Source organism: Nelumbo lutea, chromosome 1, assembly GCF_056320005.1.
Source record: "Nelumbo lutea isolate HS-2025 chromosome 1, American lotus-T2T, whole genome shotgun sequence".
Classification (NCBI taxonomy): Eukaryota; Viridiplantae; Streptophyta; class Magnoliopsida; order Proteales; family Nelumbonaceae; genus Nelumbo; species Nelumbo lutea.
The window spans coordinates 69,451,815-69,477,896 of NC_142684.1; the positions used below are offsets into that span (position 1 = coordinate 69,451,815).

Sequence of the window (26,082 nt, forward strand, 5' to 3'; positions counted from 1 at the left end):
TAAAAACATGATTTCACATTTATCAATTAATAATTCTAGAAAATAACTTTCAAAAAATTGATATTTATTGTTAATAATTTTAAAATCTTAATATATATTTATATATACTAAAACTTATATCGATTGTATTTTTAGTAATTATTTACTATATTTTTGTGATAAATATATTTTCAATAATTATGTATAAGTCTATTTTTGTTTTGTTATTTAATAGTAAATTTTCAATAATTATTGGAGATTAAACTATTGTTATTTATTAGAGATTAAATTATTAGTTTAGCTAAAATTAAGAGTGTTCACGGGTTGGTTCAATTCAATTGTATGTTGTTTGGCCAACAAAATTAGCCTAGTTGGGTTGGGGAGTTGGTCACTAGAAACCAAGCAGCCAACTTGGGTTAATTGGTTTGGGTCAATTTTCAGTTTGGTTGGTTGGTTTAAAAAATTTAAACTTAAAAAAGTTAAATTTAAAAATTACAGTGGTATTATTAAAAAATAAATTTAAAATTTAAAATTACAAAATAAAATATTTTAGACTAAGCAATATGTGAATATATATTAAACATAATTTTTTAATATGGAAAATTGGAAAAATTCACATATTGCTTAGTCTAAAATATTTTATTTTGTATATATATACATATATATATGTTCGGTTTGGTTTGTGTCAAATTACAAATGGCCAAACTGAAATTGACCCAACTTGGTCAGGTTGGGAAATTGTTGAACCAAAACCCACTAGAAATACTAGAAAACCAATCAACTCGAGTCAGGTTTATCGTTTCATCAGTTTGATGAACAACTCAGCTAAAATTAGTTATTGTTGCTTAATAGGTTAAAATATAAAACAATTGTCTACTCTTATGTGCTTTTATTGTTTAGCTTTCTCTTAACAAAGCTCATGTATTGCATAGGCCCCTGTTAGGTGCAACTTAAGTGGGTTGGGTTAGGTTGAGGGTCAATCCAATCCTAAGCCTCAAACCTCAAGCTCAAGCTTGGTCCAATTCAAGGTTAAGCATGAGTTTACCAACCTAGGCCCAAATCAACCTTAACTAAGCATCTCGAACTTAGGGATGACAATTTCTACCCTACCCGCTGGGTATCCACCCCTACCCACTTTTGATTGGGCAAGTTTTTTTTTTTTTTTGTTTGAAGGATGTGTTTTGGGACAAGTTGGGTTTTGGGATTCTACAACCCGTTCATTATGGGTAGGGTACGATATTAGGCTAAACCCAACCCCCTCATCCTTCATATTGTTGGAAAGCATATAAAGGATTTATATTTTGAATTGTTTATTTTGGTAAGAAAAATATTTTGAATTAGATATAAAGGATAATTTATAATTTATGTGTTCTTTTATATCTTAATCAAATAATTGGAAATTTTGTTGTTTATTTATGTTATTTTACTTATTTATTGTTTTTATATAACAAGAAATAATAGGAAACTAGATGTGGGTTTTAAACCCAACCCACCCCTACCCTTGAGTGCAAGAAGGATTTTGCATTTTCATGTGTGGGGATAGTTTGGATTCTCAAAATCCAACTCCCCTCTCCGTTAGGTGGAAAGAGTCTAGAATTTACAAAACCCTCCCCAAACTCACTCTATTGCCATTTCTACTGGATTAGGCTTGGGCTTGGGCATATTGGGCTTGAATACGGGGAGGGTTTTGCGTTTTCATGTGTGGGTAGAGCCTAAAATTTACAAAGCCCTCCCCGAACCCACTCAGTTGCCATCCCTACTCGGGCTAGGCTTGGACTTGGGCATAGTGATCTTTGTAACTTAATTTCTAGATAGAATTGGTTGATAGTAGCTCTTTTCTTTCACACATATGATTCCCAAACTTTACTTCAGAGTGGATTGACTCATCTAACTCTAAGAATAGTTATTTTCTTCCACACATATGGTCACTACAGCATATATCCAATAACCACTTATTTTTGTCATTATTCTCCTCCACATTACAAGCAAGAGTGTCTCAGAATCATCATTATTCTGAGCAAAATTTGCATTCAAACTCTTTTCTTTTGATTTTCTATGTCTGCACTCAGACTTGTTGTGACCATATTTTTTGCAATTGTTGCATTGAATCTTTTGTTTGTCTATCCCGTTCCAGGATATCTATTTCCCTTTTCTCTTATTTTTGGAGTCTTGGGTTTTTGATTCCCACCAACTTCTTCTTGATGAGATGTTTCCTTTTCCTTTTTCTGGGTCAATTGAACTTGGAGAGCTTCTTCTGTTACCTTCTCTGATTTCTCATTGAGCCTCTATTCATGGGCTTGAAGGGAGCCCGATAACTCATCAATTGTCATTGTGCTAAGGTCCTTTGACTCTTCAATGGCAGTCACCACATACCTAAACCACATCAGGGTCTGGAGTATTTTCTCCATAATTTGAAGATATGTAATTTTTTTTTTTCCATTTGCTTTCATTTGATTGACAAGAGTCGGTCGAACGGTCTGACCGTCCGAGTCAACAATGGTTCGAAAACGTTGCCAGAAACTTCAAAGGTGGTTTCAGCAATTTACTCAAAAAAGAATTATCAAATCAAATTCAGATATAACAAATTATTTTTTTTTATGAACTATTTGCACGCTTGGCCTAGTATTATGAAGAGATTAGATGGGATTAGTATACATACACACACATATCTGTACTCGTGTTCTTGGATTTCAGAATCAGAATATATGTAAATGAATCAAACTTTAAGAAGGATTAAAATTTTGCAACCTATTGGGGCATATAGGCCAATACATATCATATTGGTGACCCCCGATATGCCCCAACAATGTGCTTTGAGGTCTGATCTGGTTCAAAGGGGTAGATGGGCCCTACACCAATCCCCCTAAACAGTTTGAATAAAAAACTTAAAAAAAAAAGGATAAATTACATGGACCCCCTTACTATGGGGTCAGTGACAAAGACTCCCATGCACTTTTTTACGATAAACACTCCCCTGAACTTTTACATTGCAACAAATATCCCTTTGTTAAGTGAAAAGTGTAAAATTACCAAAATACCCCACTAACATTTTTCTATTTTCTTTTTTTGTCATTTTCTCTTAAAACATAATTTACCCAATAATACATCTAATCATTATTGGAAAAGGAAAAATCTAAAGTGGCATTTGATAAATCTGAAATTTTAGATCTGAAAAGTTAAAAAGATATTTTTTTTTGTTTGAAATTTGAAAAGAAGCATAAATGCTTTTCTACTTTTTAGATTCTTTGAATCTATAAGTTTGCTTGTATTGGATCAAACCTTTATCATATGAAATTTACTGATTTTACCATTTTACCCCTATAACATATTATTTGAAAATGTTGAGTTCAATTTGCATTATCTCATAAAAAATAATTTTCAACATCAAAATAATATTGAAGCAATACAAATAAAAAATAAAAATTTAATAATTAATAATTACTTATTAATAAATGAAATGATTAAAATTAAAAAAATAATTAATGCCTAAAAATATTAAAGTATTTAACAATTAGTAAAAATAATTTATAATTTATTATTATTATTATTTATTGTTATTATTATTATTATTATTATTATTATTATTATTATTATTATTATTGTTATTATTATTACTCATCGAACCACCGTTGCTGCAAGTTGCAGCGGCGGTGGCGGGAAGACAGGGGAGAGAGAAAGAGAGAGAGAGAGAGGTTGAATGAGGAAGAGTATTTTCTAACTTTAGGCCACGTTTGAAACGTGTTTGAGCGCGTTAAGTGACGGGCCTTAGTCTTAAAATCATGGTTTTCAAAACCGGACCGAACCGGAAAAACCAAGAACCAATCAAGTGACCGGTTTCAGTTTTCCCCAAAACTAGAAATTTGCCCAAAATTGTTGATTTTAGCTAGCAAACCACTGACCCCGGTGGTTAATCGTTAGAACCATTTGAACGGTTTTGACCATTTTTGTTTTTTAAATTTTTAAATTTTTTTATTTTTTTTGTCAAAATGGGCCAACTGTTCGACCCGGTAACCGGACCCCTGACCGGTTTGGTCCCTAGGTCATTTTTAAAAACCATGCTTAAAATTTCAGATCTGAGAAAACTTTCCAGGTCGTATTTCAGCACTAAACAAAGGTGGCATCTGAAAAACAACATCAATGAATGAGAAATCTAACTCTCACCACTGATCTGCGGGAAAAGGAAAAAATCTCCGGCAAGTTCATTGGTGACGTCCTCCATCTCTCCTGGTTTGGAGCGCATAGCAGTGTTGCGCTTCTTGTGCCCCGTTAATCAATTCGTGTACCTGTAGAATTAGTGGCATTAGAAAGGAGTAAGAGGCAAATTGCAGAAACAACTGATGGGAGCACTTCACCATTCAGTCCAAGATGCTGTTGGAAGTATAAAATCGTAGCAACTAATGCCTTCTCATTTCCAATTTGCCATAAATGTTTTCCCTTCTCTCACCATATCCATTTTTAATGCATTCCAATAGGGACTGTAAGGTTTTTATTCCTGGAGAATTCAGTGAAATCTTTCCAACAATCACCGAAGCTGTTATCCGTCGTAAAATCTTTGAAACAAGAGATTCTTCATATTGTTCCTCTGAAGAAATTGTGAAATGAAAATCAGTATTTTTTCAGAAGAGAGGGTTGCATAGAGTATGACTGCAAAGCAGTAGAGACCATCCACATAATACCTTTTTCTTTTCGTCTGAACACTTTGGAAAGAAGAAAGAAAGAAAATATCAACATAGGGATCCTGATAGATTTGAAAGATGCCTGAATAAATAGAAGGTAATCAATTTTCATTGCTTCTCATGCTGAAGAACAGAAAATGCTTCGATCTAAACGTCCTCTAATAAGGACATGACACTCAGTGCTTGCCTCCACCCGCTAAAGAGATTCCCTCTAGGACCAAGGAGGCGGCCAACAAAGTTGTAATTGGGGTATTTGTCGACAGGAATATCCACCCTGATAGTTTTCTTGACAATAAGACCAGATGAGGGTTGTATAAATCCTATTCTTTCCGATAGAAATGCTGATGCCCAACCATTCATATTGGCTCCTCCATTTGAAAATAATCCTCCAGATGTCAGAGGGCTAGCTGCAAGGGGGCTAGCATGTTCAAGACCACTTTGATCTAAAAGTGATGCATTCCCCAACAGTGTGCTTACACGCAATATTTCCTGGTTCAGCAACCGATAGCTGTGTGGAAGCATAGACATAAAAGGGTTAAGCTTCTGGCGCTCTACCAGCAACTCAGAGAGATTGTCTTGCTCAATAAGAGCGTTGGTTGCAGAGCGAATGCTAGAGAAGTCAGGAGAGTGGGGCGGTAGATGGAGATGGTGAGTAAGCCATATATCTGCCGGAAGACATATTTGCCTGGAGGGTGGGCGATAGATCCAGGCCTGATTCCGGCGAGATGGGTAGGGATCCCAAGCAGGCGATTTATAGCTCCAATGGTTGAATGAGAGCTATTGTAACTTTAATGTCCATTGGAATTGTCCATTTGTTGTCTATAGCAATTTCAAGAATATTTAAGTCCAAAGTACTGTTGGCGTAGGTGACAGTTCAGAATTGATGCCAATTTTGCGGTTTTTGATGCATAGAGTGTGAGTGTTGATACTAGACAGTTTGAATGTTTATAGACCTGCACTGGAATTCAGAAATCTACATTGAGCCTAATTTTTCTTAAAATAAATTAGAATATGATAGTTCTGGCATTTAGAAAATTTTAAACAGTCAAATGAGAATCTTTTTTCAAGTTAGAATGCTAATGGAGTTGTGTCTTTGTCTAACGGCCAAAGTTCAAGAAGGATCTTTGTTGTAAAAAAAAGTGCAAGGGGTCTTTGTCACTACCCCATAGTATAGGGGGTCCAAGTAATTTACCCGAAAAGAAAATATAAAAGCAGCCAAGGATACAACCATACAGTCCAAGTCACTTTGCTTCTCCTTGTTCTATTACCCCAATCCTGCATTCTCCTTTACTCTCTCTCCTCTCCCTCTTCCCATCACTCTCAATTTGTCATCTCAACACCCTCACTTTTGATTCCTCTCCCTTCTCATTGGACTCTCTCTCTCCCCCATAACTCATGTCTCTCACTTTCTATAACAACCTAAGGTCTCCCCTTAATTAGTTCAATATATATTTTATCCTCTACTTCTATATCTAATTCCCCTTATTCTTTCCACTTTTCCATAAAAATAGGGCCATAATTTATTAAGATTTGGTTTTCCAAATCAAACAATAATTAATCTATAGGCATAATTTTAAGCAAAGAGAAGGAAACAAGGGGAATTCGATGTTTTCCATATATTTATGACATCTTTGATTATTGTTAAATAATCTATTCTTAATAATCCATTAGTTATGAAAATTATTAAAAAATTCTGAAAAATATTATACCAAAAATTATTTCAGAAATAATCCATTATTTAAGAAATGTTAAATAATTTAATAATCCACCAAATTTAATAAACAATCCATTACTTAATATTTTTTGCTTATTAATGAGTGTTCAAAAATTTCAACATTTAGAGTAATTTACATTAATCATTGTAATTTAATAAAATTTCATTAATTTTTTACAATAATAATTTATTGATAAAAGATATTACTAATTTTACTAATTTATGTAATTTACTAATTTTTATAAAATCAATAATTATAGTTACCAATTATCAAATAATTTAGGGAAACTATTTAACTAATAATCCATAATTATTTTTTAAATAAGTAATTAAAAATTAAGAAATTGATCTATGAAAAAATATTCTCCAAAACTATTTAAATAATAATCCATTATTATTATTATTCAACTAAATAATTATTAAAAAATTTAGGAAACTAAATTAGGAAGTTAATCTATCAGAATTTGTTTCATAATTATTTAAATAACAATCCATTATTATTATTTCAATAAATAATTATTAAATGATTTAGGAAAATTATAGAGTCTATCCACACCAATCTAGACCACTTGGTTAACTTCGACCATACCTGGTTTTACATTAATTAATAACAAATGGTTCACTTTTGACTAAAAATAATTAATTTACTATAATTACATTATTTTACTAATTACACTTACTTTGATTAATAGTAAATAATTTAGGATTAAGAAGTAAATAATTTACATTAGTTTATTATTATTGTAAATATTTAATTTGCTATACATTACTTCTAATCAATAGCAATTTTAATCATTTTTTTTGGAAATTATCATAAAATATTATAATTATTGTTATTTAATTACTAGTAGTTAATTAGTTATAGAAAATTATTAAAATTGTAGGGATGGCAATTTTCCCTATAAAACTGGGGCAACAAGTTTTCTCAAATCTTAAACAAGAATGTAGCAAAGATGGGGTGGGGATAGGGAAAATATTTTTGCCCCAAATTAGGGATGGGATTTGCATATAATTCCCTGAACCCGATGGTAAATTAGTAAAATATCTATAGATTTAATATTGATTTTTAAAATATCTCTAAGTTTTTCTCATATTCTTATAATCCTAGGATCCCATAATTTCATTAGAAAATACCCAAATTGTTATAATCTAATTCCTAAAATATCCCCAAATTCTCATAATCCTATTTGTAAATCATTCACAAAATATATTTTTTAAGTGATTACCTCAGAGTAGGGAAAATTTGGAGATTCCTCATCCCTAACAGGGAATGGGTGCCTCACCCCGACCCCAATGGTGAATTCAGGGCGAGAAATAGAGTAGTGTCTTGACATAGAGGGGCAAGGGACAAGGAAGGGTGCCCTATCCCGTGCATTGTATAGGCCCTCGCTAGTTTAAATATACCCCTTGAGTTACCTTTCCAGAAAATGCGATGCTGCTACATTTCCTCATTTGATTATTTCCATTTTTCAATCCATTTAGAGCAGAATACTGTAATAGCCTGCTAGGTTAGTCTTTAATTTAGGCTGTACCTGGCAGCTATTGTCTGCACGTTGGATTGCTGAGTTGATTCTCCTGTTTGAGAAGCTTGAATAGCTTGCGGAGTTCATCGACTATAATTGAAGTGTTGGTAGTGCTAAATTAAATGCAGTGCATTACGCAAGCTACCTTCATAACTTTCTGAAAAAATCTCTGAATTGGCTATGCAAATTTTAATTTTTAATCATCCTCAGAGCTTCTCCTCCCAGATTTTTTTAAACTTATTAAAATTGTCCTAGAAAAAAGACAGAAAAAGAAAACGAAAAAACATCACCACATCAGCACCACATAGGCATTGACATTTATTACACATGAAACAATCTGAAACTGCTTGATTTTAATGTTTATCAAATAAATGGTAGAAAACTGAAATGTTTTTATTTCTACACAGGGAATTTGGGGAAACGTCAATGTCTAAAGTGATGCCCAACAAAACAATAAAAACATAAAACATTTAATGTGAAAAAGTAAAAATAAATGTTTAATGTGAAAAAGTACAAATAAACAGCACATTCATAAATGCCCACTGAACCAAACACATGCTTTATTGTGTGGAAAATCATCACTTTCGATTCGCATTATGTTCTCTCATTCGATGGTTTCCTCCTGATTTGTGTTTGGGATATTATCTCCCAAGGATTCCTTCACGGGAGCCTGTGTTCTGTCACAACTCACACTATTCATCAATGTTGATTACTCCACTGTTGGCAGGACATAAGTGGTGCGTATTTATCACCCAAATGAAGGAAAGTGGAGGTGTAGAGAGTCAGAGAGGTAATGGATTTATGATCCTTGGCTCAAAGAGGAAATGCATACTTGGAAGTTGAGTTGTTTGTTACCATTTTGTCCTTAACCTCGCAGAGGATTTGGTTTTCAGATGTCAAGCTCCCCGATAAACTTATCCCCACGGGAGATTGTGTTTTCAGTGTTTTTTCTTTCAGGAGATCCGGGTTCTACTAACACCAGTTCTATAGCACGAGAGATCAAACAATCAACAATTTTACAATGAAATACAAGAAATGCAATTCAAATATGTAACATAAATGTTTACAGGCGTTCATATTCCCAAAAAAAGTAATAATAAGAAAAACTACATTTTAAAAGTGACTAATCGCGTCAACCCCAAACCACCTACAATCTGAAACAGCAAGATAGCAATACAAGAATACATTTAACGGTTATACAAGGAAACCTTATTGTGGTATCTGGAGAATGGAGGAGTTGCAGGGAGTGTTGGCATGGATATTTTAGGTGATAAGGCAGAGTAATAGGTTACTGGTTTTAGAAAAGCAGAAGAGATGTGAGGAGAATGCCCAAAGATGATAATAAGTAGGTAGTACTCTCTGTCTGTCCGCTTGACTTCGGTGAGGTTGGAGGAGATGCAAATGTCCCACTCCCACTGGTTGATGTGTTCTTTGTAACTGAAGGTAATGGTGGCTCTGCCACATCGGATTCTGTCAGGACGGGGTTTGGAGCCTCAACAGAAGGTAAAAGTGCAGGATTCCCAAGTGACAGGAGACCGTTAGGTAGAACAGGATTCATATATCTTGGTTTTTTGTTGCCCATCTTCAAACATCGGTTATCTGCATTAACAATTTAATATGAAGCATCAACACCAATATTAACTTAATATTGAAATTGTTGAATTATAAGATGTAGTACAATAGCAGGACGCAGAAGAAGGAACAATTTTCTTAAAATGGATTTCGACTGTCTTCAAGACTTCTTGTAGCAATTGCAGAAAAGAAATCCTATTTACTTTTCTTCCCCCAGACACTACTGGAAGGTGGTGAAGCATTGCTTTTGTTGCAGAAACAAAACAAATAGCATCTCCATTGAGTAGGTTCAGAACTTACTTCTGTATGCATTAGCTGTCCCTGGAAAGTCGGTGATGATTCCATCGATCCTAGCTCCCATGACAAAATTATTGATCTCAAAATTTGGGTCTGACCAGAAGTCCCATGCTTGAGATAAATATTCATTATGGAATACATGTACATAGACAGTTAGGTTTGATGAGTGTAGCTTTGAAACAATGTTGGTAGCACCAGTGAGGAAGAGCTTATTCGTAGGAAACACAGAATTCTTTGTAATTGCCACAGAATGAGCAAATTGTTTGATGTCCATGATTGATGAGTCATCAGCATCACGGATATCTTCATTAACTTTGTATACCAACTGGTAATTGGTTTTCTCCTTGAATTTGATTAAAACGGAGCTGTTACTGGACTGGATCATAACCTTCTGTTTGGTTTGGTTATAGCCAGAATGGTTTAAAGAATCAATCACTGCATCAGTTATGCTTAAGCCCAGACTCTTTGCAAGATAGGTTGCATTCTGCAGAGAAGGCAAACAAATGTCATGATTCAGTTGAAAATGATAACTCCAAGAAGGATATAAATGAGGAAGGTTGCATTTAGGTATGCCTCAAGGAGAGCACCTGTTTTTTAGTTGGCTGAGCCCTATCCATATTCACCCATAACATGAATTTAGATTTTGTTTTTTGTAAAATTCTTCGTTGCATTTAGGCGTGTCAATTTCTGACCAAACACAGGTAACCCATCCACTTTAACTCATCTACTTGGTGGATTGCATATGGGTTGACAACCCATTTGGGTCGGGTCAAGTTTAAGTTGGTTAGTTGGATTGGGTGTTAGGTACTTGTAACTTGTTGGATCCTTTCCAAATTCTGCCACTCTCTCTCTCTCTCTCACCCACCCACTGGTTGGGTTAGAATGGGTGGATTAGGATGGGAGCTGAACAGATTCTTTATGTCTCAATCAACTTCAGAAAAAACAAAAATGACAAAAATATGCAAGATAAGAGGCTGTTGAAGAAGGGTCTACACACCAAATCACCAATGAGGGTTGGTGATGCAGTAATCAATTCCCGGTACCTGCTCCACCAGATGTGGCTGAAAGTCGTTGATGCCAGTCTGCCACCTTCTCTGGCCATTTCTTCTCTGTAGTGTGTCTTTGAGAGAGAGAAGAGAAGAGAATAAAAAAATAGGCAACCATCTATGCTGACAGTCTTGAGAGGCAATTTTGTCTGAAAAAACTTGATTATTTTCCTGGTCATAGATTTGGATATTATTTTGTGAAAGTGACTGATTTTATCAAGTCACCCGTCTTTGTTTCTTTATTTAAAGTCCTTTTTAGCCTTTTTTTTTTTCTTGAGGGTGGGGAATGGGGTGGGAAGGGGTGGTTACTTAAAATTGACCTAATTGAATGATTGTAACTAATTGGATAGGACAGTACCAGCTCAGTTGGTAAAATCTCTGGCTGGTTGTAGTAGAGACTTGGGATCAAATCCTGCTATCACTACGGTTTGGGGGTTATCTTGAGACATTTGACACACACCCCCCCCCCCCAAAAAAAAAGCAAAGGAAAAAAGAGAACAAAAATTAATTAATGTTTTCTCCTTGAACCTTCGGTCAAGACAACCTACATGTGTCTAAATTCAGCATAGGTACCTCTCTTACGCAATAACTATCATCCAAGATCAAACAATTAAAAAAGATTGAAACATATGAACTGACCTCTATGCTGATCAAGACAGAAAGTGGCTTGTCCTTTGCAAATGCCAGAAAGTCTTCTAGTGAGAAGATGTTTCCAGTATATTTATATGCAGGATTGCGATATAAGTACGATCCAATGAATGGATTAGCTATAGATGCTGCATTAAAAAAGGAAGTTTGCAAAGATCAAATGGAAGTTATTAAATACTTGGTTGAGACAAAGCAATCCTTCTACATGAGTATAAAACTGCATGAGTATAAATGTAATGTTTGTCGAAATTAAGGAAAAAGAAACCCAGGACAATAATAGTCATGTTGATATGAGCGCTATAACATTAAGTTTAAAGATGGGGTCCTGTTTGATAGGTCCTACATATAGGCCTCTTCTATATAAATTCTCCCTTCAAACCGTAATTTCAACTAATGAAAATAATTATCTTATGGAATTTGATGTGTTGCAATGCCTTTTCATAACCAAACCAACTCAAGAAAACCAATACAGAAGAAAGCTTTGAAATAAAAGACAAACTTTCTAGTGCAATTTTAATTGTACTAGAACATTACGAGAATCAAATATTCCTATCATTATAAGTTAATATGCAGCAACAAAGATAATTTCCAGGGATTTTAACAGGAAAGGGTAAATGTTTAGAAATGTTCTACACAAGAAAAAAGCAAGCTACAATTTGATGTGGTTAGAGACTGGAGACTATTGCATTAAACTAGGCACAACTCTTTTTTTTTTCAGATAAGCTGAACACTATTCAAGCACCATGAAACTACTGATGGAAATAGAGGGGTAGTTGTAAGGTTTAGAGATGTTGAAGAAGAGGAGGAAGTGTTGAGAATGCTTGGTGTGGCACTGTTCACACCAAGAAACTTTTCAATCTTCTTCACAAGCAAAATTACAAAGGTGCCCTTGAATAGGCACTCAAATACAATATTCATAAAATGACAGAAATGCCCTCATTCTCTTAAAACTCCCCCTCAAGCTGAGCATAGATATTTATCATGCCCAACTTGTTCAAATTGTTGTTGAGCTTTGATTTTGGAACACCTTTAGTAAGACAATCGGCCAACTGGTCTTCAGACCTCACATAAGGTAGACATCTCTCCATTGGCAACTCTTTCTCTAATGAAATGTCGATCAAACTCTATATACTTTGTACGATCATGTTGAGCAGGGTTGTGGGCTATGTTTATGGAAGCTTGATTGTCACAATATAATATCATTGGAGTATCAATTTGCACTCTCATTTCTATCAACAAGTTCTTCAACCACAATAATTCTAAGACTCCATGTGCCATAGCTTTGTACGAGCCACAATTGATTGCTTCTTGCTTCTCCAAGATACAACATATTACCACTCGCCAAAGTACAATAGCTAGAAGTAGACTGCCTACCATCAATAGAACCTGCCTAGTCAACATCAGAATAGGCCCCTACCTTTAGATGCCCATGATTAGAATACAACATCCCTTCAAATAGGAAAATATTCTATTCACTGCTTGCATATGAGATGATCTAGGCTTGTGCATGTATTGGTTGACCACACTTACAGCATATGATATATTTGGTCTAGTCAGAGAAGGCAATCGACAAGTCTCTGATACACACCTTTATCAGGAAGGACAACTTATGATTGGGATCAATTGGAGTTTTATCTGGTTTACAATCCCATTTTCTTACCTCCTGAAGTAAATCAAGAACATATTTCCTCTGAGAAATACAAATGCCCCTCTTTGACCTTGCTACCTCAATCCCTAGGAAATATTGGAGATTTCCGAGATCCTTAATTTCGAATTTAGTAGCAAGGAAAGACTTCAATTCAGCAATCCCAGAAATATCATCCCCTGTGACAATAATATCATTGACATATACTATCAACATAGTTATTTCCTAGGGATTGAGGTCAGCTTGTGATTGTGAGAAGCCAAATTTAAGACAACTTTCCTGAATCTGTCAAACCAAGCTCGAGGAGATTGTTTAAGGCCATAAAAGGGATTTCTTCAAACAACAAACCTTTCCTTCACTCCTGGAGGAAGTTCCACGTAAACTTCTTCTTGAAGGTCTCCATTAAGGAAGGCATTCTTAACATCCATTTGATACAAGGGCCAAGAATAGTGGGCAACAAGAGACATCATAACTTGAATTGAATTCATCTTGGCTACTGGAGCAAACATTTCCTGGTAATCAATGCTGTAAGACTGGGTGTACCCTTTTGCCACAACAGTTCAGAGACTCCATGTGCCATGGCCCTGTATTCTGCTTCTGCTGAGGATCGAGCCACAACTGATTGTTTTTTGCTCCTCCAAGAAATAACATTACCAGCCATCAAACTGCAATACCCTTTAGTAGATCTTCTGTCATCAATGTTTCCAGCCCAATCATCATCAGTATAGGCTTCAAGTTTCATGTGACCATGTTTGGCAAACAGAATTCCCTTTCTCGGAGAGCCTTTCAAATAACACAGAATTTGTTCAGCGGCTGCCATATGAGTATCTCTGGGAGCATGCATGAACTGGCTAATACAACTAACAACATATGCAATAGGTACAGGAGTTTCCCAAGAAGTCTCTAAAAGACCCCTTTGTCTTCTAACAACGTCCCATCTGAAGCGGAAAGTTTGTGACTCATATCAATAGGAGTAGCAGCTGGTCTAGCACCCATCTTCCCAGTTTCAGAAAGCAAGTCAAGGACATACTTCCTTCGGGAGATAAGGATCCCATCCTTAGATCTAGCAACTTCTATGCCAAGGAAGTATCTCAACTCCCTCAGGTCCTTAATCTCAAATTCTGTATGGAGGAAAGACTTAAGAGCATGAATTCCTGAAGCATCATTACCAGTCACAACAATATCGTCAACATACACAAATACTGCCAGAGATCCACTTCTCTTCACAAAAAGAGTATGATCAGATTGTGTCTGAACATAGCCGAAGTTAATAAGTGTTGTTCTAAATCTCTCAAACCATGCTCTAGGAGACTGTTTGAGGCCATAAAGGGATTTCTTCAATCTGCATACTTTTCCTTGCATATCACTTCCATACATTCTTGGAGGGAGAGACATATAAACCTCCTCATGTAAGTCACCATTCCAAAACGCATTCTTTACATCCAATTGATAAAGGGGCCAGTCAAAGTGAGCTGCCAGAGGTAAGAGAACCCTCACAGATGTCATCTTAGCAACAGGTGCAAAGGTCTCCAGATAATCAATACCATACGTCTGTGTGTAGCCTTTTGCAACTAGCTTGGCCTTGTACCTCTCAATGGTCCTATCAGCCCGGTATTTAATGGAAAAGACCCACATGCAACCAACCGGATCCTTCCCTTCAGGAAAATCCATCACTTCTCAAGTGTCATTCTTGTGTAGGGCATCCATTTCAGATTTCATGGCATCCCTCCATTCTGGAATCTCAAGAGCTTCTGACATAGACCTGGGAATAGGATTAGAAGCAACTGAAGAGAGATATGAAAAGTATGAAGGAGAAAGCAAACCATAAGAAAGGTGTTTGGAAATGCAGTGTGCAGTGCACTTCCGTTTCCCTTTCCTAATAGCAATGGGAACATCAAGATCCGGGAAAGATGGCTCTAAAGGGGTTGAAACAGTACCTGTTGTCTCATCTGTGACTGGAAGTGCATGAGGCTTATTTGTTGTAAGGGAAACAACCTGCTCATTCCTGGATCTTTGCCTTTGATACACCTTGGGATTGTGGGTAGGACGAGGAGGTAAAGGGAGAGGAACACTAGGACAAGGAGAATGGAGTGACTGATCCTCCCTTGATTCATTTGAAGAGGACACAGGTTCATCAAGATACTCAACTGGGGCAGGGAGAGGAAGAACAAACACTTGTGATAAACTCTCCCCCTGTGGACAATGTCCTTCCAGAGAGGAACCATAAAAGGGAGAAAGTTCAACAAAGGTGACATCCATTGAGACATATCGAGTGCCAGTCTTTGGATCAAAACAACGGTAATCCTTCTGTGTGGGGGAATAACCAAGGAAGATACACTTGTGGGCTTTTGGTTCAAATTTATGTCTCTGGGCACTTGGAATGTGTACATAACAGGTGCAGCCAAACACACGAAGAGGAATAGGAAAAAGGTCCTTATCCGGATGAAGAAGACTGAAGGGGAATTTAAACCCTAAAACCCTGGATGGCATACGGTTTATGAGGTAGGTAGCAGTGAGAACAGCATCACCCCAAAATTTTTGTAGGAACATGTAGGCAAACAAAAGACTCCTTGCAACTTCAACAATATGCCTATTTTTCCTTTCAGCAACTCCATTATGTTCAGGGGTTCTAACACAGGAACTTTGATGAATAACCCCCATGTCAGAGAGATAGGAGGATAAGTTCTTCTCAAAATATTCTTTTGCATTGTCAGATCTGGAAATTTTAATCCTAGTATCAAACTGGGTTAAAACAAATTCATGAAATTGTCCCACAAGTCTTGGAACTTCATCACGAGATTTCATCAGGAATATTCAAGTGAACCGAGAAAAATCATCAATAAACAAGATGAAGTATCTATAGCCCCCCATAGAGGATAAGTGGTAAGGCCCCCACACATCAGAGTGCACAATATTAAAAGGAAAAGATCTTTTATTGCTCAAAGGATAATTGTTTCTACAATGCTTTGATAACTGACATGATTCACAATGAAGACTAGACACACTAATTCTCTTGAACAATTCAGGGAATAGATGACTTAAAGCAGAAAAAGACAAATGGCCCAAACGACAATGACACAACATAATTCGACTAGCAGACTCTGAAGAAATAGAACTAAAAGCAGCATTCCTAGGCTGATCAAAGCATTGTCCCGGAGTATCGAGCAAGTATATTCCATTCGCTTCATGGCCACTCCCAATCACCTTCCAAGACTCCAGATCCTGAAAAACACAGTGGGAAGGAAAGAAGGTTACACAACAATTTAATGACTTGGTTAAACTACTTACAAATAACAAATTTGTATTTAATCTAGGAACATGAAGGGTAGAAGGTAGGAATAAGGAATTTGTAGCCTTGACGGTTCCCTTGCCAGAAATAGAGGCAAGAGAACCATCAGCTAAGGTGATTTTATCACGGCCAAGAAGCAAATCATATGAAACAAACAAAGTAGAAAGGTTGGTCATGTGATCGGAAGCACCTGAGTCGATAATCCAAGGGGTTTTAAGATTACCTGAAGTGGTTGCATGATTAGCAAAAGCTCTTATACCTAAGTGAGCAAATGCAGAAGTGGCTGAACTTCCTGAAGGGTTGGAAGATGAAGTTACACCTTCAAGATGACTGATCATCTTTCCAAACTTTTCATACTCAATTTTCATGGCCGCCAACTGTGCACAGGTAGACTCAACTTCAGTATCTGGACTAGTGGCAACATTTGCACTCCCTGTCCTTCTACTATCATGTTTCTTCTGGAACGGAATAGGAACAAGACCAGGATGTAATTTCCAGCACTTGTCTTTGGTGTGCTTTGGCTTCTTGCAGTATTCACATACAACTTCTTTCTTTCCAGAGCCACTAGGAGCCCCCACAACTCCTTTGTGTTTAACCCCCATATTTGCAAAGTGATCACTAGCACCAACCCCTTGAACCTGTACCAGCCTTCTGCTTTCTTCACTACTAACCAAAGCATACGCTTGTGACAATGAGACACTTTCCTTGGATAAAATATTTTGTTTTGTGATGTCATATTCTGGGTTTAATCCAGTTAGGAACTCAAACACCCTGTTTCTTTCAACTAATTTCCTGTAGGTTTTTGCATCATTAGTAGTGTTCCAAGTTATAGTTTCTATTAGATCAATTTCTTGCCACAAAGACTTCAAGGTTGAGAAGTATACCGTAAGGGATTTCTCCCCCTATCTCAAATTCTTCACAATTTATAGGCTCTGGCTACATTTAGTTTCTGGGAATAGGTTTCTACAACACTGTCCCAGATTTCCTTTGCTGAGTTCATCCATAGATAATGTTGACTAATCTGTGGCTGCATTGAATTCACAAGCCACCCAATAACGGTATAATTCTCTTGAATCCACTTCTCATAAGAGGGATCATCCTCGGGGGGAGCCTTCTTGCTCCCGGAGATAAACCCCCACTTTCCTCTGCTACATATATAAATTTTCACAGATTGTGACCATGCCAGAGAGTTGGTTCCATTCTAGTTTAACCGTGGTCACAGTCAACAAAGAATCAACTGGGGTTCCCAAAGCATGTCCATATTCAGCAACATTCTTACTCTCAATATCTAAGGAGTCCATCATGTAAATGCTTCAAATAGGGTTTCAGTCAATTTCTACTAGTGTACTGAATTGTTAGACAGTTTTGTACGCCCTTAGCTCCAATAAGTTTTGATGTACTTTTGACATTTAATGTAAATGAATAAAGTGCATGTTTGATTCATGTTGTGTGGTATGTTTCTGTGTAAGACCCTTAAACTGGACACTTAATGAGACTTGTGTTAGTTTAGAATGTTCACAGCCAGTGGATAAGTCTGGGGAGATTTATCCTGCCAAGGCTGACACTGGTGTGCTGCCAAGTGTTGGGGTGGCCTGTCTCAACTGCTAGGGTGAGACCCAAAGCACATGCAGTGTGGGATTACTTGAATCTTTGAACCGGACCAGATTTTCAGTATTGCCCTGGACCTTGGTGATTGATGAGCAAAACTGAAAAGTTACACCTAACCCCTAGACTCCATTATGATACTGCACTAGGTGTTGGATTGGACTGTCTTTGATATGCCAATCAGTGAGATCCTTAGCGAGGGTCAAAACCTGGGTATGTTGGGACAGTCTGAGAATTCATCTAAGTGGGTGATCATTGTGACAGGGTCAACCCCTTTGTCGGACAAAGGTAATGATCGGGGATGCACTCTCTCTGATGGAAACCAAACTGCCGACAGTTGATTTCAATCGTTGGAATTTTGTTTTGCAAAATTTATATACAAGATATATAGATATATACAATTTCAAAATGTTTGCAAATGGTTTTAATTCCCAGGATCCATTTGAGCAGAGAGTGCAACACTGTTCCTTGCAGCCGAGGGAGAGGTCCTCTCTTGTTGGGCAGTGTTTGATCATTATGGGCTGAGAGGTTAAGTGTAAGGCAATTTTGGGTTATACTTGATGGGTTAATCTTGCATCTGCCCACAGTCCCTGGGTTTTTATAAGATGGCTTGGCCCAGGGACCACTTAGTGTAAGTGTTGGGCCCATAGAGTCCATGTGATGGGCTCAAGGGATTCATTGGGCTTTCCAGGGAATTCGGCTAGGCCTTGTAACAAAGGCTGGGCCAAACCCATGTGGCTGATGTGTAGATCAATGCTTGGGTCCCACGCCATACAAAGAAGCCCAACTGGGCAGCAGTTTGGAAGCCTATTGAGCACTTCATACTTATTGGGCCTAAAGCCCATTTCGAACTGGCTGATTTAATAATCCTCTTAAAGGGGCGGATCTGAGATTCAAATAAAGATTTGAATCTGGTAACCTCCTAATAAGATCAAGAGTGGGCTGACCTAATCTGCAGATAGGATTAAGATAATTCCCTATCCAAATACAGATTTGGATTGGGATAACTCCTAATAGGATTAGGAGGTTTCTTAATCACTAAGAAAGAGGTGAAACCCTAGTCTTGAATTACTAGAATTCGAACCAAGGGTTTTAGCAGAACCTCCTCCTACAATCTGAGATAGTATCTCAGAAACCCTAGAGAGAAGAAAAGCAAATACGCCAACTTCAGCTCTAGAGTTCTCCTTCAGCCACTGCCGCCATTCACTACCTAGTTCGATCTCTTTGAGAGGGAAAGATCAAGAAGGTGTTCTTGATATCAGTCTTTGCTGAAAGGCTGATTGTGTACGGTGCTCTTCGCTTCCATCAAATTCTTGTGAAGAATTTGGTTCGTGGGACGAACACTGCTGGTTCTGCTCCAGCATCACTGCGTCATCTCCAATGGGATCAGATCTTGGGAGTATTCTTTGGGCGTGAACACCGACGTTGGGAGATACTGATTCTTTGTATCAGGTATAACCCTTCCCTTACTGTTTGGTTCAGATTTGGTTCAGTTTTGGTTCGATTAGATCCTTGAATATTGTATTCTAAAATTAGGGAATATGATTCCCAGTTTGAAGGGAGGAGAGAAATTTTTGAAATTCGCCCACCCTATTCCGCTGCTTTCTTGGCGTTCATACGATGGATCTCTCCCTTCTTTCATGAATGTGGATGAACTCAGATTGGGTTAAATCGGCCTCAAACACAGCAACTCACAAGGCCAACTCACACTCGATAGTCGTGAGAACCAAGCTCGGTAACAGCTCTTTCAAGAAGAAGATGGCTTGATTCAGCCTTCAAGAGGTAACCAGCAGACCTCCAAACACTGTGTACCCGACTGGCGTACCTTTCTAGTTAGGGATTCTAGGTTCCCAACAATAAGTGCCCTAAAGAGAGAAAAACACAGTTTGCAGTAATTAAAGGGGCCTTTTTACAAACACTGTGTATGCAACAGAGAATACCCCCACTGTCACCAAGTAAGAACCACCTCAGGAGCAGTCCATATAGGTCCAAGAAGCAACTAAACTGAAGTAAGAACTTGCACCACGGAGTCCAAAGAGGTTTTGGCAACTTGACAGTCCAATAGGGTGAGAAAACAACCCAGAAATCTTTGAGTTAAATTAGGTTAACGACAGCCGAACAGCTGAACAAATTTACAGGAGTTTCGAACACTTCAACAGTCCCCAAAACCAGAAATATAACCCAGGGATAACTTAATGCAACTTACAGTCTTATCAATCTCTGATTTGAGCTCCAAATCAGGCGAACAGTCCTTCTTTTTGATTCTTCCTGGTCACCGAACCTCTCCAAGTGATTAGAGTCTTGGGCACCCTCCAATGACCTCCAAGAATCAGGCAAACAAGTTGAAACTTCCAGCCCTAGAACACCTTCATGCAGTTGGTTGGACTATACCCACATGAGAGCCATGCCAAGTTCAGGCCTGCTTTGATACCAAGTTGAAAAACAGCCCTTCGAAGTATGGGACTGTATAGGATTAGATGGAAAAATCAAAAGGAGTAAAACAGCTGCAAAGATTGGTAGAAGATGAAGAGAGAGTTGACGGCAAAGAGGGTTAGAGAATGAGAGGTTCGAACTAATCTCTCCCTCTAACACTCTAACACTATTTCATTAAGTTAATTTTTGAATATTACAAGGGAGGCCCTTGGTTGGGTAAGAAATTACAAAAAAACATAGCATAGAAGAGGATGGGTCTAGAATAAGGCCCATTACAGAAAAGAACATAAATATAACATAGAATAACAGCCTATGGGCCATTCGGCCCATCTTCTCTACATAGAGAAAGGCTATTGGTAAGTTTAACTTCACCCAAACCCAATATTGGGGTCTGGGATCCATCGACAATGATAATCTTACCTTTCCCTTAAAAAAGTCTATATAAGTGGTAAAGTAGAAAGGCATACCAGTCATATGATCATTGGCTCTTGTATCAATTATCCAAGAGCTAGAGGGTGGGGCATGACATACAAGTGCAGTACCTGATTTTGTAAAGGCACTAGAAGAACATTTGAACCAATAGGTGTAGGCAACCTGCTCTTTCCAAGAGGGAGTGAGATGCCTCTCAATTTTTCCATCACATCAGGTGTCATGAGTAGATGCTGGAGTAGGAGGATTTCCCTCAAGCATGTGAGTCGAAGAATCATGACTTGTAGTAGCAACATGAGCATTTACTTTCTTTCCAGTTTTAAAATTCTCAGGTTTTAGGTGGGGATTTAGCTTCTTATAGTATTTACAAAATACCTCTTCAGGTTTACTATTGAGCAAGAGAAAGAAGAGGAAGAGGAGGAAGAAGAGAGAAGAGGCTGGCAGACTTAATGCCTCAAAAGAACTTGCTTCATGTGAGTGAAGCACTTGTATTTATACTACACTGGCCGTACAACACAAGTGGTATAGAAATTACAAAAATACCCCTACGGGCACTAAATCTGTGTACAGTAAATACAATAACATCTGTCAACACTCCCCCTCAAGTTGGAGCATAGATATCAATCATGCCCAACTTGTCACAAAGATCTTGATGTCTGGAATGGTTTAGCCCTTTTGTAAAGATGTCTACTAGTTGGTCTTCAGAGCTGATATATGGAGTGCATACTTCGCCTGTGATGACTTTCTCTCTGATAAAGTGCTTGTCAACTTCAATGTGCTTTGTTCTATCATGTAGTATCGGGTTAGCAGTAATACTTATAGCTGCCTTGTTATCATAGAGTAGAGTCATGGGTTTGTCCACTGGAAAACCCAACTCACCCAACAGATTCTTTATCCACATACCTTCGGCTACTCCGTGTGCCATTGCACGGTACTCAGCTTCAGCACTGGATCTAGCCACCACCGTTTGCTTCTTACTCCTCCAAGTAACAAGGTTTCCTCCTACAAAGGTGCAGTAACCACTAGTAGACCTTCTATCACTTTGAGATCCAGCCCAATCTGCATCTGTATAAATTTCAACTCTCAAATGTCCATGCTTCTAGAATAATAAGCCAACACCAGGGAACTTCTTAAGATACTGTAGTATCCTCTCTGCTGCTTCAAGATGAGTGGTCCTAGGTGCATGCATGAACTGGCTGAGGACACCAACAACATATGCTATGTCTGGATGGGTCATAGAGAGGTACAATAATCTCCCTACAAGCCTCTGAAATTGCTTCACATCTTTAAGAGGTTCACCTTGGCTGTCACTTAACTTATGGTTGGGGTCAATGGGAGAGTCAGCTGGCTTAACCCCAATCTTTCCAATGTCCTTCAGCAAGTCAATGGGAAACCCTTCAAACTTTGAATTTCATCCCTCCAGTCACCAGTAACAATTATGTCATCCACATATACTATTAGGGAAGCCATTTTACCTTCTCCCCTTTTCACAAACAGTGTGTGATCTGACTCACATTGCTTGTATCCCCTCTGCTGAACTGTAGTATGAAATCTGCTAAACCAAGCTCTTGGTGATTGCTTCAGCCCATATAAAGACTTCTTTAACTTGCACACTTTCTGTTCATTTCCTTGAGCCAGAAAACCAGGGGGTTGAACCATATAAACTTCCTCTTCAAGGTCACCATTCAAGAAGGCGTTCTTGATGTCGAGCTGATGTAGATCCCAATTCAGATTAGTAGTAAGAGAGAAAAGTACTCTAATAGAGTTCATTTTGGCAACAGGGGCAAAGGTTTCTACATAATCAACTCCATATACTTGAGTAAACCCCTTTGCCACTAAACGAGCTTTATACCTCTCCACGGTTCCATCAGCCCCATGCTTAACAGTGAACACCCATTTACATCCAACTGGATCCTTTCCCTTAGGGAGATCAACAAGTTCCCACGTGCCATTCTTATGAAGAGCATCAATTTCTTCCTTCATGGCATTTGTCCATTCTGGTACTGAGAGAGCTTCTGCCACATTCTTGGGAATAGGGATACTGTCAATGGAGGTAAGGAAGGCATGAAATGAAGGTGAGATGTTCTCATAGGAAACAAAGTTGGAAATGGGGTGTTTAGTGGTGCACAACCTAACACCTTTCCTGTGGGCAATAGAAAAGTCAAGATCATTAGCAACAGGGAGGTCAAGACCATCATTGGGAATCAAGTTACCTGAGTGAGTATGATCTTCCCCCGAGGAGTTTGATGGCACTTGAGGTACAGCTTCTGAATTCTCCATAGCTCTTGAACTTGGTTGGCCTTTACGACGACGAGAAAAAACACGGAAAGGTGGAGGATCAGGAAGAGAAGGGGGAGAAGGAAAAGGATTAGGAAGAGGAGGAAGCTGAACCAGTTTCTCCTCATGCCTACACTCCCCCTGAGGAGAAACAGGAAAGAAGAGCTCATCTTCAAAGTAGGTAACATCCATGGAGACAGAATCTCCAAGAAACAGGATCAAAGCAATGATACCCTTTCTGAGAGAATGAGTAGCCAAGAAATATGCACCGGATAGCACGAGAGTCCAATTTCCCCTAGGTGGGAGATAGGTTTTGGACAAAGCACCGACAACCAAAAACACGAGGAGGGATAGAAAGAAGAGGGGCCTCAGGGAAGAGAAGCTGATGTGGGGCTTTGTACTCTAACCAACGAGAGGGCATTCGGTTAATGAGGTATGCAGAACAAAGAACAACCTCAAGCCAAAATCGTTTGAGAACATTCATATGAAGTAGTAAACCCCATGCCACTTCAGGGAAGAGAAGCTGTTGTGGCGTGTGGGCACAAGAGCTCCAATGAAGTGAGCCATGTGAAGCAAAGAACTCCGTGAGGTCACTATGAAAAAACTCTTTTGCATTGTCTGACTGAAATATTTGTATCTCGGTCTGAAATTGGGTGAAGATCATCTGCTGAAAATCTTGGATAATTTTTGGTACTTCCTCACGGGTTCGCATTGGGTATACCCAAGTGTATCTGGAATAATCGTCAATGAAAGTAATGAAATACTTGTAGACACTCTCAAAAGGTAAAGTAACAGGGCCCCACACATCAGAATGCACAATATGAAAAGGAAACTCAGATTCACTATTTTTTTGAAGGAAATGAGTTCAACAATGCTTGCTTAACTGACAAGTTTGACAAGAGAAATCAGAAACAGACACTGACTTACATAATTCTGGAAACACAACTTTCAAGGACTCAAAAGACAAATGACCCAGACAATGCCACAAATACATATTACTCTTTCTGAACTGACTCATAGACTCTGTAACATGAAGGCCAGCCGTATTCTCTAGCATATAGAGTCCATCAACCATATGTCCCCTACCAATCGTCCTCCCCGAGGCCAGATCCTGAATCACACAATAGGAAGGGAAAAATGTCACAGAACAGTTTAAGGAATTTGTAACACTACTGACTGAGAACAAATTCATAGGATCTTTTCACTCCAAAGCCTCAAAATGATCAATTTCTTCCCAAATTGATTGTAAGGAGGAGAAATACATGGCCACTGATTTCTCCCCCTCTCGCATATTACATGCTTCTCTTCGCAATTGATAGATTCTAGTAGTGTTTTTCGCTTGAGAATAAGTTGTAGTTAGCCTGCCCCAAATATCTGTAGTTGTTGAAAGGAACATATAGTTATGTGCGATGTGTGGATGCATAGAGCATACAAGCCATGACATAACTAGCAGATTATCCTGCTCCCATTTGGAATAGTTTGGATCTTCAGGCTTCGACTTAGCTTCTTTACCGGTAATAAATCCGAGCTTACCTCTTCCACTGATTATAAGCTTGGTTGATTGAGATCATTCAAGAAGATTTGTTCCATCAAGTTTTACAGTAGTAATTTGTCTTCCGACATTGTCATTGCTTCCTAGGAGAACATAGGTAGGTATGCGGACGTCTTTGTGTGAGTCCATCGATCACAACCCCTCCAAAAAAAACTTCTCACTAGCACCACAATCTTCCAAAAACAGATAAACTCCCAAACATCTTTTCCACAAGGTTAGACACGAGTTACAACTAAAATACTAGGAAAAATAGGTACTGGCAGAAAATATGGGAAGAAAAAATTCCAAAAAAGTTTTAGGGCTCCAAAAAATTCAGGACTACTTCCTACAGTCCTAGGGGTTTATCACAACTTAAACACATGAGGTTTCAGAAGCAACCAATCCACCATACGAGCATGCAAGCCCTAAACTCCAGATCTAGATTTTTCGCTAATTTCATACGAAAAATCCAAGAAAATCCAAAACAACTTCAAACCACCAAGAAACTTATACCAAAATTCCCCTAAAATCAGGGCGAATAACGACCATCAAAAACCCATGAAGATGCCGCCGATTGCATGGACTGCTGACATCAACCGACGGCGTGCTGATGTCAGCAGGTCTGTCTGTGAGTCACAACCAGTTGTAGAGACTTTTCTTGATCATGCGTGGCTCTGATACCAAGTTGTAAGTGTCCAGAATGCTTGGTGTGGCACTGTTCACACCAAGATACTTTTCATTTTTTCACAAGCAAAATTACAAAGGTGGTCTTGAATAGGCACCCAAATACAAATATTCACAGTATTTAATATGCAGTCTGGATTAAGTAGGCACACACTGAGCACGTTGGGTAAGCACTTGGAAGTTTTATGATAGCTGTCCCTTAAAATACCCCAACATACCCTTGAAAAAGATTAAAATCAAATCCTGATGCAGGTATAGAATATTTATTGTGTACTCATTAACTATGCTTACAATGCTGTGCCTACTAGATCCAGACTCATTTAATGTGATCTGACTTTCATTTATAGGATATTACAACAAAATATAAGAGAAATGTGAAGGATTCATTTTCCTCATATTTACAGGGTTTACTTTTGTGTGTGTGGAACCCCCTCCATTGAAAGATCATGGATCTCCATCATGGAATACAAATGTTTTCTATTCCTCAATCTCCTAACAGTTTTCTTAACTTTCCTTGACTATGATTTTTTACCTTTCATCTTGACTAGTATTTTCATATTTTAATTTATTTGTTTTTATTATTTTATTCACTTCTACAATGTTTTTTCAACTTTTACCTAAGGGTCCATTTGCTATTAATAACCCCTATCCCTACAGATTAAGTGCTTAGGAGGTTCCAATACTTGTGTGGTTTAATGGATGCAGAGAGGAAAGCCTATGAATTTGTCATCTAT

The 26,082-nt window shown here is 37.9% G+C and overlaps 1 protein-coding gene, 1 long non-coding RNA gene and 1 pseudogene across 2 annotated transcripts in view; all 3 read right to left on the bottom strand.

Moving 5' to 3' along the window:
- Positions 1-4,725: 4,725 nt before the first annotated feature.
- LOC148875150 (KH domain-containing protein At5g56140 pseudogene) lies at positions 4,726-5,370 on the bottom strand (annotated as a pseudogene).
- Positions 5,371-8,226: 2,856 nt separating this feature from the next.
- LOC148875151 (uncharacterized) lies at positions 8,227-8,879 on the bottom strand. The gene is made up of 2 exons (XR_016104878.1): positions 8,748-8,879; positions 8,227-8,609 (listed from the first exon to the last, which is right to left on the bottom strand). It is a non-coding gene; the product is annotated as an uncharacterized LOC148875151 (long non-coding RNA).
- A 27-nt stretch (positions 8,880-8,906) lies between these two features.
- LOC148875152 (glycerophosphodiester phosphodiesterase GDPDL3-like) overlaps positions 8,907-26,082 on the bottom strand; it is a 118,886-nt gene continuing 101,710 nt past the window's right edge. The window contains exons 7-9 of the mRNA XM_088964210.1: positions 11,447-11,583; positions 9,765-10,245; positions 8,907-9,491 (exon numbers count right to left, since the gene is read on the bottom strand). Coding sequence (XP_088820336.1) covers positions 9,190-9,491; positions 9,765-10,245; positions 11,447-11,583 — 920 coding nt within the window. The 3' untranslated portion in view covers positions 8,907-9,189. The remainder of the gene's footprint in view (positions 9,492-9,764; positions 10,246-11,446; positions 11,584-26,082) is intronic.